Source organism: Psammomys obesus, unplaced genomic scaffold, assembly GCF_907164565.1.
Source record: "Psammomys obesus unplaced genomic scaffold, mPsaObe1.curated_primary_1811, whole genome shotgun sequence".
NCBI lineage: Eukaryota > Metazoa > Chordata > Mammalia > Rodentia > Muridae > Psammomys > Psammomys obesus.
Genome location: NW_026585894.1, coordinates 18,763,739 through 18,777,471, shown reverse-complemented (window position 1 = coordinate 18,777,471; position 13,733 = coordinate 18,763,739). Strand labels below are relative to the sequence as shown.

The 13,733-nt window shown below is 47.9% G+C and overlaps 1 protein-coding gene across 1 annotated transcript in view; it reads left to right on the top strand.

Annotated features, from left to right (window-relative positions):
- Positions 1 to 10,280: 10,280 nt before the first annotated feature.
- The window catches only part of Nyx (nyctalopin), a 20,255-nt gene continuing 16,802 nt past the window's right edge, over positions 10,281 to 13,733 (top strand). Inside the window, exon 1 of the mRNA XM_055599613.1 lies at positions 10,281 to 10,339. Coding sequence (XP_055455588.1) covers positions 10,318 to 10,339 — 22 coding nt within the window. The 5' untranslated portion in view covers positions 10,281 to 10,317. The remainder of the gene's footprint in view (positions 10,340 to 13,733) is intronic.

Genomic DNA, 13,733 nt, shown 5'->3' with positions numbered 1-13,733 from the left:
TGATCTCCTCCTGTGTCTTGTACTCTCAAGTAGATAGTCTCTCTTTCTTTATTGTTACATATATGTGTGTGTGCATGTATGGGAATGTGCAGACACACACACACACACACACAACCTGCTGATTCTGTATTTGTTGGTGGTGTGTATTTCTTGGTGGCTTTCAAGTCTGACAAATTTGCATCAGACAACCAAGAAGGGAGCTCAGCTCTAGGAGAGGCTAATTCTCCTTCCAGCAGTCAGTTGCCTATAGCTCTTTGTCTAGGGGTGGGCCTCCACAAATTTTGCCTCTTCCCTGTGAATGTGTCCACAGATATGGCCATTGTTCTGGTTTGTTTATGCAGTCATTTCTAGGAGCAACCATTTCACAACTGACTCCCTGGCATTCTGGCCATCACAATCCTTCTGCTCCCTCTTCTTTTATATTCCATGAGTAAGCCACAGATGCAGGAGCTTTGATAGAGATATGCTCCCTGGGGCTGGGCTCCCCATAATCCCTTGGTCTTTATATTGTGCCCAGTTGTGGTTTTCTGTGGCAGGCTCCATTTGCTGTAAAGAGAGGCTTCGTTGATGGGGGCAAGGGGAAGGTGGATCTCAAACCTACCCAAGAAAGTTTGTAATTCAAGTCTAGGGTGAGGAAAATAAGGTTTTAAAGCTCTCCCATTTTCAAAATAGAAAAGCATCTCAGGGGTTTTGTGAGGTATAAGCCTGTCCCACTCCAGGCCTGACAGACTTCTTTGTTCCTAGATCCATTTCTTTGGCTGGTGGGAGAGTGGAAGCCTTTGTATCTTTTCTTTGGAGGTCATCTTCAAGCTCTAGACTCCAGTATGCCTCTCAAACAGTAATTTCCTAAGTGACAAAAGGTACCAGTGTGAGAACAGCAGGGAGGGTCACCAGCCTCTCCCAGTATTTGTCCTTCTGATGGGGCATCAGCAGAATCTTGCAGTTACATGGTGGCTCAACATTCCACAGACCCAGGTATCTTTGATGGCTTGTCTTCTGAAATCAGATGCTCCAGGATCTTTTGCCTTCCCTGTGTACCTGTGATAAGAGAATTCTGAAATGCTCTAAATTAAGTTACAGGCCAGAGAATGGAGGAGATTGGATGGGATTATTTTAACTGACAGCTTCCAGCTAAAGCAACAAGAAAAAGACAAAACTGCTGGGCTGCATTAGTTTCTTGTGTGCTGAAGACTGCCCATCAAGGTCGCCTCACCTTCTTCACCTTTCAGAACAGACTAACCAAAAAGCAGCGAATTGGCTTACTGACCTACCCTTCAATCTGGGGCACCCTGCCACATTCGCCTTACCCTTCTGATCGTAGGTACAAACAATTTGTTTCTTTCTCCCAACATTTCATTCTGGCTCGTTAATTCCGTAACTACTGATTTCAGCGGCAGTCTGGCCACGCCGCGGGTGGTTTAGAAATCTGTTCCAGGCCCAGTTTTCTTCCCTTAGCATGTGTTGGCTCATCCGTCATTGTTTCAGAAATATCTTTGAGTTTGGAATTGATTTGACACCTGGCAGCAGCCTTGCTGCATGGAGTTCTGGGTCTTTTCCCTGGGCAAGGTAGAGGGATCTAAGGCTCTGTTTTGGGGGTCCACACAGAGTGGTGATTGCAGAAGCAGCTCCCGGAAAGTGCATTTTGGAGTAGTGGGACAGAGAATTTGTAGAGTAGGATGGCAGAAGGAACCCTGGGCCAACCGTTCACGTTCTGTGTCAAACTGCCTTATTAACCAACTTCCGGACTCCAGGTGGTGAGTAGGACTCTGAGAGCCCCCCGCCCCCATCCCCCGAGGGACCTTGGGCAGGTTAGGCTTCAGCTGGGGCGGCTAGCACTCCTGTGGCTTCAGGTGCGGTGACTAAGGTTTCCAGCTCAGACGTGCCCGGGGACTTTTCCGGCCTGGCTGCCACAACCTTGCCGCCGAGCCGGAGCCTGCCTCCTGGCTGGGGCGACAAAATGGGTGGCGGTGGACCTGGTCCAGGGCTGGAGCCTCAGCGCCCTCTGATGGGCGCGCCTGGGAAGGCGGGGCCTATGTTCGGAAGCCCCACCCCTTCAGACCTTGGGAGTGGGCGGGGCTGCAGCAGCGGTTACCGGCAGAGGCTGCCCAGGTTTCGCAAGGACGTGACCTTGAAGGGAAAATTCCCCTATTGTGTCACCCTCGACTGTTAACCCGGGCTAGCGAGTTGAACTGGTTCTCGAGGTCCAGCGAGGGAGGGAAGGACAGGGACGAAACATTCATACTGGGGACTTGCGACCGACAGCCTCTCCATAACCGCCCAGGCATGCTTTGCGCAGGCCGCCCGGAAGCGGGTAGGAGCCTGCATCCCTACTTTGTCCGGGTCTGCCTTTGAGGTGACGTCATTCCACTGAGAGTCGGCAGATTGAGTTGCCTCCCTTTTTCACTGTTCGCTCTGGGTCTGTGCGTCCAGCCCCACCAGGAGCTAGGGTTTCCATCAGAAGGATGGTTTCCGCCAACCCAGTTTAGTGGTGCCTCACAAAGACTAGAATGGATGGCCTGCCTCATCCTGATCTCGCGTAGGCAGTGGGGGTGGCTTTTTATCTTCTTACTGGAGTCTCAGGAGAAAACAAATAAACAAACGAACAACCGAGGCGACCCAGTCCTTGCTCCATTTTTAGCATTGTGAACTGAAGTTTTCTGAAGAAGCCGCGTCTGATTATAACAACTTGGTGGTGGGATTATGCAAAAGAGGGGAGTCAAAATTGTTTTATTTTAGAAACTTTACTAGCCATTTACCTTAACTATTATATATCTGCCCTAATGTATGTACATACGAGTGTGGGTGCATGTGAAATCCAGAAGACAACCTTCAGTGCCCTTCCTCAGAAGACATCCACTTTATTTATTTTGAGACATGTCTGAAGCTAGCTAAGTAGGTTGGGCTGGCTGGCTAGTGAGCTCCAGGAATCTGTTTCTCTGCCACCATGCTTGGCTTTTTTCTCTTTCTTTCTTTCTTTCTTTCTTTCTTTCTTTCTTTCTTTCTTTCTTTCTTTCTTTCTTTCTTTTCTCTCTCTCTCTCGCTCTCTCTCTCTCTTTCTTTGTACATGGGTTCCAGGGATCCAACTCAGATTTACTGAGTAAGCTATCTTCCCAGCCACGACCTGAATTCTTTACAAATTAAAAAAGTGTGTGTGTGTGTGTGTGTGTGTGTGTGTGTGTGTGTGTGCGCGCGCGCGCGCGCGCTTGCCACAGCCCATGAGTGGAATTCAAAGGCCATTACTGGAAATCCATGCCCTCCTTCCACCATGTGGGTCTGGGGGATTCAACTCTGGTTGTCAGTCTTGGAGGCAAGCGCCCTTTAGTGACTGAATTATTTTGCAGGCCCCTGGCCTAACATTGTAATGATTGGAGAAGCTTTCACAGTATATCACAGACCTTAGCAGACCTTTGGCCTCCAAAACAGAGGACACTGGGAGATGACATCTAATATGTATGGAGCAGTTTTGTGGCTTTGCAGTAGCCAGGATACAGGGCGTTCCTACCAATGTAAGTGAAACTTTGCTTTGTTCTGTGACAACTCATGTTGTCTCTTCTACTGTGGAACGTGGCATTTAAGGTTCTCAGACCATGGCTACTCGTATATGACTCAGAATAAAGTATTTCCTTACTTCCTTTAAGGTAGAATCACCTTATGTCAAAACTTGCCACCTTGGGCAGGCAGCAGGCCCTTTGCCCTTCTAGGCCTTATGTGAGGAATCTAAGGTCTGGGTTAGACTAAAAGGTAGAGACACTCGGCGTGTGTGTCTGAGACCAGAAAGTGAGATGAAAAGGCAGGACACAGGTCAATCCATCGCTGCAGTTCTTTTATTCTAGATCCTTCTTAAATTCTCACACAGGCTTCTGTTCTCTTGGGGAAACAGCTGGACACCTCCACCTATATGGCAAACATAGGCTTGCCTATAATATTTGTGGGATCCGGGGTTAGACTACACAGGGAAGGTCATATGCCATGTGAGAGGTATAAATCAAACCAACAAGCCATTGAATAAAATGTCCTATCTCTCAAGTGTATCTGTATGTGTGTACATCTGTGTGGGGGCCAGAGGTCAACATCAAGAGTTGAGGGACGAGGATTTAGATGAATTCCCTGATGTTAGACAGACAGGGGGAAGGCCATGCCTAGAAAACAAAAAGGGCAAACTTCCAAGATGGCTAGCTTCCTCCTCTCTTAAGATAGGTGGCTTCCTCTTCACCCTCCTGAACTGAGAAAAAAGCCCGGGAATTTAAAATCAATGCCCATTGGACTTTTTCTCTCCCATCAGCAGTCCCGTCTGATGACTTTCGGGCCAGATCAGTACATGTTTACAGGGTCTTGAGGGCATGCTCAACAGAAGCTGCTTTTAGGAAACGGTGTCATGCACACCTAGCTCAAGGTGGCTATCGAATACAGACAGTCCTTCCTCTCCCCTGGGAGCAGTCATCCATGAAGGAGTTCGTAGCTGAATGCCCAAGCTTCCCACCCTGCTGCTCAGAGAACTCAGGTGGGTGCTGGGCAGGCTCCTTGGCAGCAGTCCTTGGTGCCTGACAATAGTGCTTTCTTTCCTCGCTCTGTGTCTCCTTCGGAGCTTCTGCCAATCACCTCCCAAACAAAGTAATTCCATCTGTGTCCTTGTCTCAGAATTTACTTCTGAGGGAACAAACACAAGAGAATATTTCATGCAACCGTAAACAAAGAACCATGGACGAGATGCTTGTTCTCTTCTAGGTCTCAACAAGTGAAATTGGACACCTTGCTTGGTTTCATTTGGTGTCAAGTTCAATATGCCCTGCACGCTTGTCTTAGCCTCTCATCTGGTCTAGTTTCTAAAGGGATGTGTGTATGTATGTGAAGTGGAGGTTTGAGGTCAAGTGATAGAACATGGCTCAGTCTCTGAGCTCTAGCCAAGAGCACCCAAGGAGACTCCCTGAACATCTGAAGCATGAACCTAAGATAGGAGATAACTTTCTATAGGTAGAGAGAGAAAAGGACCCGTGTTGAGGGCTGCAACTTGCTTGTATATGTTGCATCAAGAACAGAGGCTGGGATTAAAAGGAAGATTAAGAGTTAAAATGTTGGGAACTAGAAAGGATCATCCCGAGTGAGGTATCCAAGAGGCAGAAAGACGCACATGATATGCACTCACTTATAAGTGGATGCTAGACATATAATGTGGGATAATCATACCAAAATCTGTACACCTAGAGAAGCTAAGCAAGAAGGAGGACCCTGGGTAAGACAATCCTCATTCAAAAAGGCAAATGGGATAGACATCGGAAGAAGGTGAAAACAAGGAACAAGACAGGAGTCTACCACAGAGGGCCTCTGGAAGACTCTACTCAGCAGGGTACTGAAGTGGATGCTGAGTGAGGCTCATAGCTAAACTTTGGGCAGAGTGCTGGGAATCTTATGAAAGAAGGAGGAGATAGAAAGACCTGGAAGGGTCTGGAGCTCTATAAGGAGAGCAACAGAACTAAAAAATCTGGGCCTAGGGGTCTTTTCTGAGACTGATACTCCAACCAAGGACCATTCATGGAGATAACCTAGAACCCCTGCACAGATATAGCCCATGGCAGCTCAGTGTCCAAGTGGGTTTCTGAGTTAGGGGAACAGGGACTGTCTCTGATATGAACTCAGTGGCTGGCTCTTTGATCACCTCCCCCTGATGGGGGAGAGCAGCCTTACCAGTCCTCAGAGGAAGACTATGAAAGACAATACTGATGAGACCTGACAGGCTAGGATCAGATGGAAGTGGAGGAGGACCTCCCCTATCAGTGGATTTGGGAAGGGGCATGGGAGGAGATGAGGGAGAGAGGGAAGGAGGGAGGGTAGGATTGGGAAGGGGTGAGGGAGGGGGCTACAGCTGGGATACAAAGTGAATAAGTTGTAATAAATAAAAAAAATTAGATTAAAAAAAGTTAAAATGTCAGAGTCTGAGATATTGAGGAAGATGAATAAAAGGGCTGATAGCTTGGTCTACAAAGTGAGTGCAGAACAGAGAAACACTGTCTAGAAAAAAACAAAAGCAGAAGGAGGAAGGGGGGAGGAGGAGGAGGAGGAGGAGGAGGAGGAGGAAACAACAGCAACAGTAGCTTCTGGCTGGGAGACCACCCCAGAACACTGTACAAACAAGGAGCTAAATATGAGGTAATTAAGAAAGACTGCATCTATATCTAAGTGGTAGAGTTAATGCTCTACCATGGTAAAGCTACAAGTTGATCATGATCCTAGGCTCATGTTTAGCTAACTTTCTTATACGGACTAAGACCGCCCTCTTGCCCAGAGAATGGTGCTGCCTGCAGTGGGCAGGGCCCCTCCCATATCAGCGGCACTCTTTGGGCAACTGGTCCTGGGCTGTATAGAAATGTGAGTTAATCGTGAGCCTGTGAGCAAGCCAGCAAGCAGCATTCTTCCGTGATTTCTCCTCTGATTTCTGTTTGAGTTCCTGCCCTGACATCTCTCAATGATGAATAGTAACTTGGAAGCATACGCCAAGTAAATCCTTTCCTCTCTTAATTTACTTTTGGTGATGGTATTTGTCACAGCAACAGAATGAAACTACAACATCTAGTAGACAGTCAAGGTCAAAGCTGGAGTCAGAGACTGATAGAGAGGGGCTTCAACTACCCCTGACAAAGCAGGCAGTGCACAAACAGCAAATGATTGACTCCCTGGTTGGGCCAAAGCAGCAGGGATAGAGCATGCGGGCCCTGTCTTGGCTCAGCTCACGAGAGCCCAGAGAATTAACCGATCTCAGGGGAGATTTTCTTAGTGTCTGCCACTGTCCTATAGAAATTCTAGAAAGGGGGGAATTCAACAGATTTCCCCCACTCTTGTAAGCCTCTCCTAATTCTCAGGAGTCGCTCTTGCTTTTCCTCGGTTACTCACTCTCCTGTCATAATTGAGAATAAAGCCTGCCTCTGTCTTTGTATATCCTCACGAGTGTCTATGTCATTATATGTCATTATATTCTTTAACATGTGGCAATGGACTTCGAGCTACTGTCCCAGGTCAATCTCTGATGACTGCATGTGGGTGGCATCTTAGGTCCATGGGTCATGCATAGCTGTGCTGTGAAAGGTCCCATCGCATTAAAAATCCCTGTAAAGGAGGAGTTTTATATTGTGGAGTCAAGCTGGTTCATCATCAGAGCACGGGTGACAGACAAGGGCTTCTTACCCCTCAATGCCCCGTTCCCTTTCCCTGGGGAGAAGCAGTTTCACAGATGGGAAGGGTCTTTCTCAGTGAGACTCTCTGGTCCTACAGCTGTTGGCCTATAGGTTCAGTGGAGGTGGAAGGTAAGGGGGGGGCTTGATAAGGTGTCAACAAGGGCCGTGTGGGTAACAAGACTCACTTCTGTATTCACATTCCAACCTCCGGCTTGCTGAAGCGGGGAGGGAAAGGGCATGTCTGGGATGTCTGAAGTGAAGGTACATGCGATATCAGTGCGTGTCAGGGTTTGGCTGGTTCCTCCAGAGGGGTCCCAGGCTCTGTGTCGCAGAATGAAAATTCAGCAGAGACATGGAGACAGAAGCGGAAGCAGGGTTGGTTTATTAGACTCAGCAGTTAAGATTAGGAGCACTCACTGCTCTTCCGGAGGACTGGAGTTGGGTTCTGGGCACCCATGCCAGGCATCTCCTAACCATCTGTGACCCCAGCTCTTAGGGAATCAGATGCCCCTGGCCTCCTCAGGCAGCTGTGCTCACATGCACATACACATAAGCAGACACATCCACCTACACAGAACTAAAAATGAGGATATATATATATATATATATATATATATATATATATATATATATTTTTTTTTTTTTTTAAAGAAGAAAGACTCTTTTGAGGGAGGAAGCTGGAGCAGGAGAAAGTTTAGAAGCACAAATGGCAAATGCTGGACCGGGATGGAGCTTTTGTGTTATAAAGGGGAAGCTTTGGAGTGTCTTTGTACATCTTCAGACACTCTGTGCCTCATGCTCTGGGCATTTCTAGCAGGCCTCCTCTTGGCTATGAGTGTGTGTGTATGTGTGTGTGAGTTGTGGGGAGCAGGGTAGCTCCGGGGTTGGAGATTTTGTTCACCATCAGGCTTTTCCTCTCATGCTAGTCTTTTTTTCAGTTAATTAATTTATTTCTCTTTTTAAAAATAATTATGTTTCATTTACGTACTTTGGAGTTTTGACTGCATGTATGTGTGTGTGAGGGTGTCGGATCCCCATGGAACGGGAGTTACAGACAGGTGTGAGCTGCCAGGTGGGTGCTGGGAATTGAACCTGAGTCTTCCGGAAGAAGCAGTCAGTGCTCTTAACCACTGAGCCATCTCTCCAAGGCCCCCTAAAGCTAATTTTGCATCATTTGTGTCAGGCCTTTGGACCTCACTGGCAGTGCTACCTTCCTGTTCTACTTTTGTGGCCCTGGTGGTTACGAAGACTGTGTCTACCACTCTCACTTAAACCTAGGGATAAGGACTTTATCTGGGATGGGGTATGCTTCCTTCACCTAGGTTACTTCCGCCTAGCCCATCCCCATTAGTTCCTTCCTGTGGTGGTTTGAATAAGTATTATCCCCACAGACTCAGTGTGCGTGAAGGCCTGGTCCACAGGGTGTGCCACTATTAGGCTTCTCTAGCACCACGTCTACCTGCATGCCACCAAGCATCCCGCCATGATAATGGACTAAGCCGCTGAAACTGGAAGCCAGCTCCCATGAAATATTTTCCTTTATTTACTTATCTATCTATTTATTTATTTATTTATTTATTTACTTATTTATTTATCTATTTATTTATTTATTTGTTTGTTTGTTGTGAGCCTAGCCTTTAATGGTTGAGCCATCTCTCCAGCCCAAACGCTCGCCTTTACGAGAATTGCTGTGGTCATGGTGTCTCTTCACACCAACAGAAGCCCCACTAAGACAATTCGTATCAGAGGTTAGACCAGTACAGTCCTATTTTGGCTCTCCAGGTCCAAATGTATGAAAACAATAATTCCCCAGGGTCCAGTGGCCTGGATGAATTCACACCCAGAGCCCTTATTATGGGAAGGGAATAATTTAGCCTGAATACCTGGGACTGACAAAGGAGCAGCAGCCAACCTCCATTCCCCACTCCAGCCTGGAGGAACCGCTGGGACCAGGACAGCTGAACTGTAGCTGAGGGCCCAGAGAAACCGATCTGTGCTGCCTCTACAGGAACCTCACAAGCAGAAGAATCTCCCATATTCACTTCCTTTGGTGTGGGGGCAGGGCGCCTGAGTTTTTGCCTTCCTAACCAGCTCCCAGGAACTGCTGCTGACACTGGCTCCGCGGCAGTCCACAAAGCAAACAGAGCAAGCAGCAAGAGCTTACACCCAGGCCTGGTGGGAGCACTGAAGCCTCAGCTAGATTCTGAACGCGACGCCAGACTTCACGGCGTTAGGAAGGGCCTCTGCTACCTTCTGCTTGGGGATCATCCACCTCTCCAAAGAGCTGAACTCGGCAGTCTGCCATTTGGGCAAAACACGGTTATGTTCAACTGCCCGCTCCCTGCTCCAGCCCTCCAAGTTACATAATGTGGCGCGGTTGAAAAGACCCGTAATACCATTTGGTAGCAGGAAGCCGATTTCTGACTGCTTATGGCTGCTGGGTGGAGCTAGGGCTGGGGTCAGGGAACTGGGCAGAATGTGGGAAGGGTTTAAAGAAAGCAAGGGGGCTGGCAGATGGAGAGAGCAGGAAGGCTCCAATGGCCAAGGCTTGGGGATAAAAGTGATTGGTGTGTCAGCAAAATCTGTCATTGGCTTTGGCGATTCGAAAGGCAGACACGTTCTCTCATCTCTGCTAATCCTCATCTGATACAGAGTATTTCCCAGCCACTTTATCTCGAGGAAGAAAAATAAGCGGTCAAACCTACGCTGCTCTTCGCTTTCCCCCTTCCCGGGTGCCCCCCCCCCCCGCCCCCCGCTCCAGTCTTTATTTCTTATTGCACCATTTTGGAGATGGAGGGGCTGGGGTCGCTGTGGGCGGCCTCCCAGCATGGTAAGCAGCCTTTGGGGATGGGCCATGAAGGGGTCTCTGCCGAGGCTTTCCACCACCTATTTTTCTTGCTGGGTCCTGAGTGATACCTAACTTGCTGTGTAAATGGATGGACGCTGTGAAATTGGGGCCGAGCACAACACCTGGGGGAGGAATGAATGCGAAGGAGGGGAAGGGGAAATGGCTGGGCATAGCTGAGCAAGCATGGTGGTGCAGGCAGGATTCCCAAGGGACCCCTCTTGGGTATCCTGCCACCTGCTGACCTGCCCTTTCTCTCCTTAGGTAGGGATCCTACAGCTGAGTGGCTCTAAGGAAGGCCAAGGGATGCTGATCCTGCTTCTTCATGGTGAGTCCTGCTTCCAGCGGTGCTGGGATGAGAAGGGAGGCAGGGGTCACCAGGCTTCTGTCTAAAGAGTAGGGGTTCCAAGTGGCTTCGGTCACGGTTCTATGTGGATACTCTTTCTGATGAGATTTCCCTGCTGTGTGAGTGTGGGGAAGGACTAGAAAATGAGAAAGCAGTAGATGGGGGTTGCTTTTTCCTCCCTTAATTTGTTTATAAACAGGACTCCTGAGCCAAATACGAAATAAGGTTCTTTAAAAAAAAATCCAATATTTTTATATATCCTTATGTTTTGGTTGTGACTTTCTTAGTGTTTAGAACCCCAAACCAGTGATTTTCCGGACACACTATTTTAAATTCTTTTTGTTGTTGTTGACTCTGTTCTGAGACAGAGTCTCTCTGTGTAGCCTTGGCTGTCCTGGACTCATTTTGTAGACCAGGCTGACCTCGAACTCACAGAGATCCGTCTGCCTCTGCCTTCTTGAGTGCTGGGATTAAAGGTGTGTGCCTCCATACCCAGCTCACTGTTTGAAACTTAAGGTGGGCTTTGTAGTTCAAGCCTTTAGTCTCAGAATTTCCTTTTCAGCACTTAGGAGGCAGAGGCAGGTGGATCTCTGTGAGTTTGAGGTCAGCCTGGTCTACATATTGAGATCCAGGGCTACATAGTGAGTCTAAACCTCCAAAAAAAGTTTCATATTTTGAACTCATTTAGTGAAAAACAAAAATCCCTTGGGAAACACCATTTTCCTAAGGAGGAGGGGGAGACAATGGAACTGTGGCATTTACATGTTTAAATATTTTTAACTTTTCCAACTTTATGTGTATGCGTGTTGAACCAGGGTTTCCTATAGTGTAGGCTAGCCTCAAACTTGTTCTGCGGCCAAGGCTTGCCTTGAATTTGTGGTACTCCTCTTGCCTCAGTCTGCCAAGTGCTGGGATTACAAGTGTGTGCCATCATATTCTTCCTCCTTCCCCCAGTCAGTATACCAAAGACAGGGCTGGGCCTGTGGCCTAATGGTAGAATGAGTGCTTAGCATGAATCACCCCCAGCACTGCCCAAAACAAACACAGCTGTCCCCAAAGCCTAGAAATACTTGTCACATCAGTGGCTCACATTTCAGCCCAGTCGGGGGAGGGGAGAATTTCCTTTTCGGTTCTTCAGTAAACGATTCTACACAAAGAAGCTGTTTTTCTGTTTCTTGCGGCGGCGGGGGGGGGGTGTTATTGTTTGAAGTTATGGTGATCTATGCAATGATCTTTGTATATGGTCCATATTGCAGAATATTTTTCAGGTGATTCTAAGATACTAGTGATAGTATTTTGTGCTCCCATTTTCTGTATGTCACTGTGATAAAACACTCTGACCAAAAGCAACTAAGGGAAAGAAAGGATTTCTGCAGTTCAGAGTTCTTGGTCATGGTATATACTGAGAAAAGTCAAGGCAAGCTCAAGGCAGGAACTTGAAGGGAGGCTGCTCGCTCTTCACTATTCGATACAGCATTATTTTTCACCTGGGAACTCGCTTCATAGCCAAAGAAGTACAGCAGGAAGCGTGGGAGATGCTGCTTGCTGGCTTGCTGGCTGTATTATTTCTTATACAGCTAGATTTCTTCTGCAGCCCAGGGCCACCTGCCTAGGCATGGCGCTGCCTAGAGTAGGCTGTGCTTTCCTGCCATCAACAAACAATTAAGACAAACCTCAGACATCACCACGGGCTAATGTGATCTAGGAATTTCTCCTAGTGAGCCCCCTTCTAAGGTGAGTCTGGGCTGTGTCAGGTTAACTGTGAAAGCTAACTGGAACACTCTATAGGCTGTCTTTTTTTTCAAAGACAGAAATGATGTCTTCCATCAGACAACAGATAGTGCACCTTCCTTGTGTGGATCGGATGCTCTAAGGGTGCACAACTCAAATGGAATTGAGATTTCTCAAAGGCCTCTGCCTTTGAGAAATCTCAATTCCTTAATGGAGAGTCAATCAATAAGAGGACAAAACCTATTGGGAGGGGACGAGGGAGGGAGCTACAGGGGGGGATACAAAGTGCATAAACTGTAATTAATAAAAATAAAAAAAGTAGACAAAACCAAAAGCAAAACTCCTCAGCGGGGCATAGGGCACAGCATGATAAATAGGCTAGGACTTCCTACTCAAGGAGCCGCCAACGGACAGAGGTTGACATTTATATAATCACCAGCAGCCAGCACCTTGTGCCATTTCCCCTCCTTAGGAAGGAGAAGATTGAGTCATGGGGACAGAATGTTTGTCTCCAAGAGCCAGCCAGCATTATTTTCAATGCACACCCCAAGCTCGACTGCCACTCGCAGGGTCCAGACCGAATTCAGAGCCTGCGCGCTGCTGCAGAACGGAGCCATCTCCGCCGCAGACTCCCCCCCCCCCCCCCGCCCCAAAGACATCCAGACTGCTTGTGACAGTTTGGCAAGCTCAGCGGTGACATCATTTACTAACAATAGACACTCAGAATTAATGAGCAGCTCACATCCCCTAGCGCTTTCATTTAAAACACGCTCCAGCAGCACGGAGACTATTTCTCTGATGACGAGTCACAAGCAATGGGAACAACATGTTCCCAAGAAGCAGGCGGGGACAGCGATCTGTCTCCTGGCCGGGGGGGGGGGGGGGGGGGGGGACACGACTGGAAGAATCAGAAGTGGCCCAGAGCAGCGGAAATGTGAGGTGAGACTGAATGAAGCAGAAACTGTCCCCCCCCCCCCCCGCCGGGGGGGGGGACGGGCTGGAAGTCCCTTCTCACAGATGGATAAGTACTGACAACCCCCACACCCCACATCCCCCCCCCGTGTTACCAGTCTCCCAACTCCCCGTTGTTTAGAGCATCATATTTTAATTCCAGAACTCGTTTTCTAGAGTCTTCCACAATACCCTGTTTGCTCTACACCGAGGCTTTAGAGCGACCAGGGTTGTGTTTTGTCCACTTCTCGGTCTTAGAATCTAAGAGGTGGTAGGTGCCTAATAATGGTTTGTTGACTGAAGGGCATGGAGCAGCCCCAGTAGACTCTTCCTCTCTCGGATGCCCTAATTCCTACTAGTTATTAGGTCTCTGTGTAGGATAAGGATTGCATTTAAAAGAAGACTATAGGAAAGTAAAATCACAAGACGCTGGTCTTAGACCTACAGCAGTGGCCGAAATATGAAGGCTGATAAACATCAAGCCTTAGAGAGAATGTAAAACGACTGGAATGCTCATGTACCTTTGGCAGGAATATCAAATGGCGCAACCATTTTGCAGAACAGTTTTGTGGAAAGGTAAACATATTTATACGGCCTAAGCAATCCTACCTCCAAGATAAATGAGAAATGAAAACACATGTCTGTAAACACACACACACACACACACACACACACACACACACACACACACACA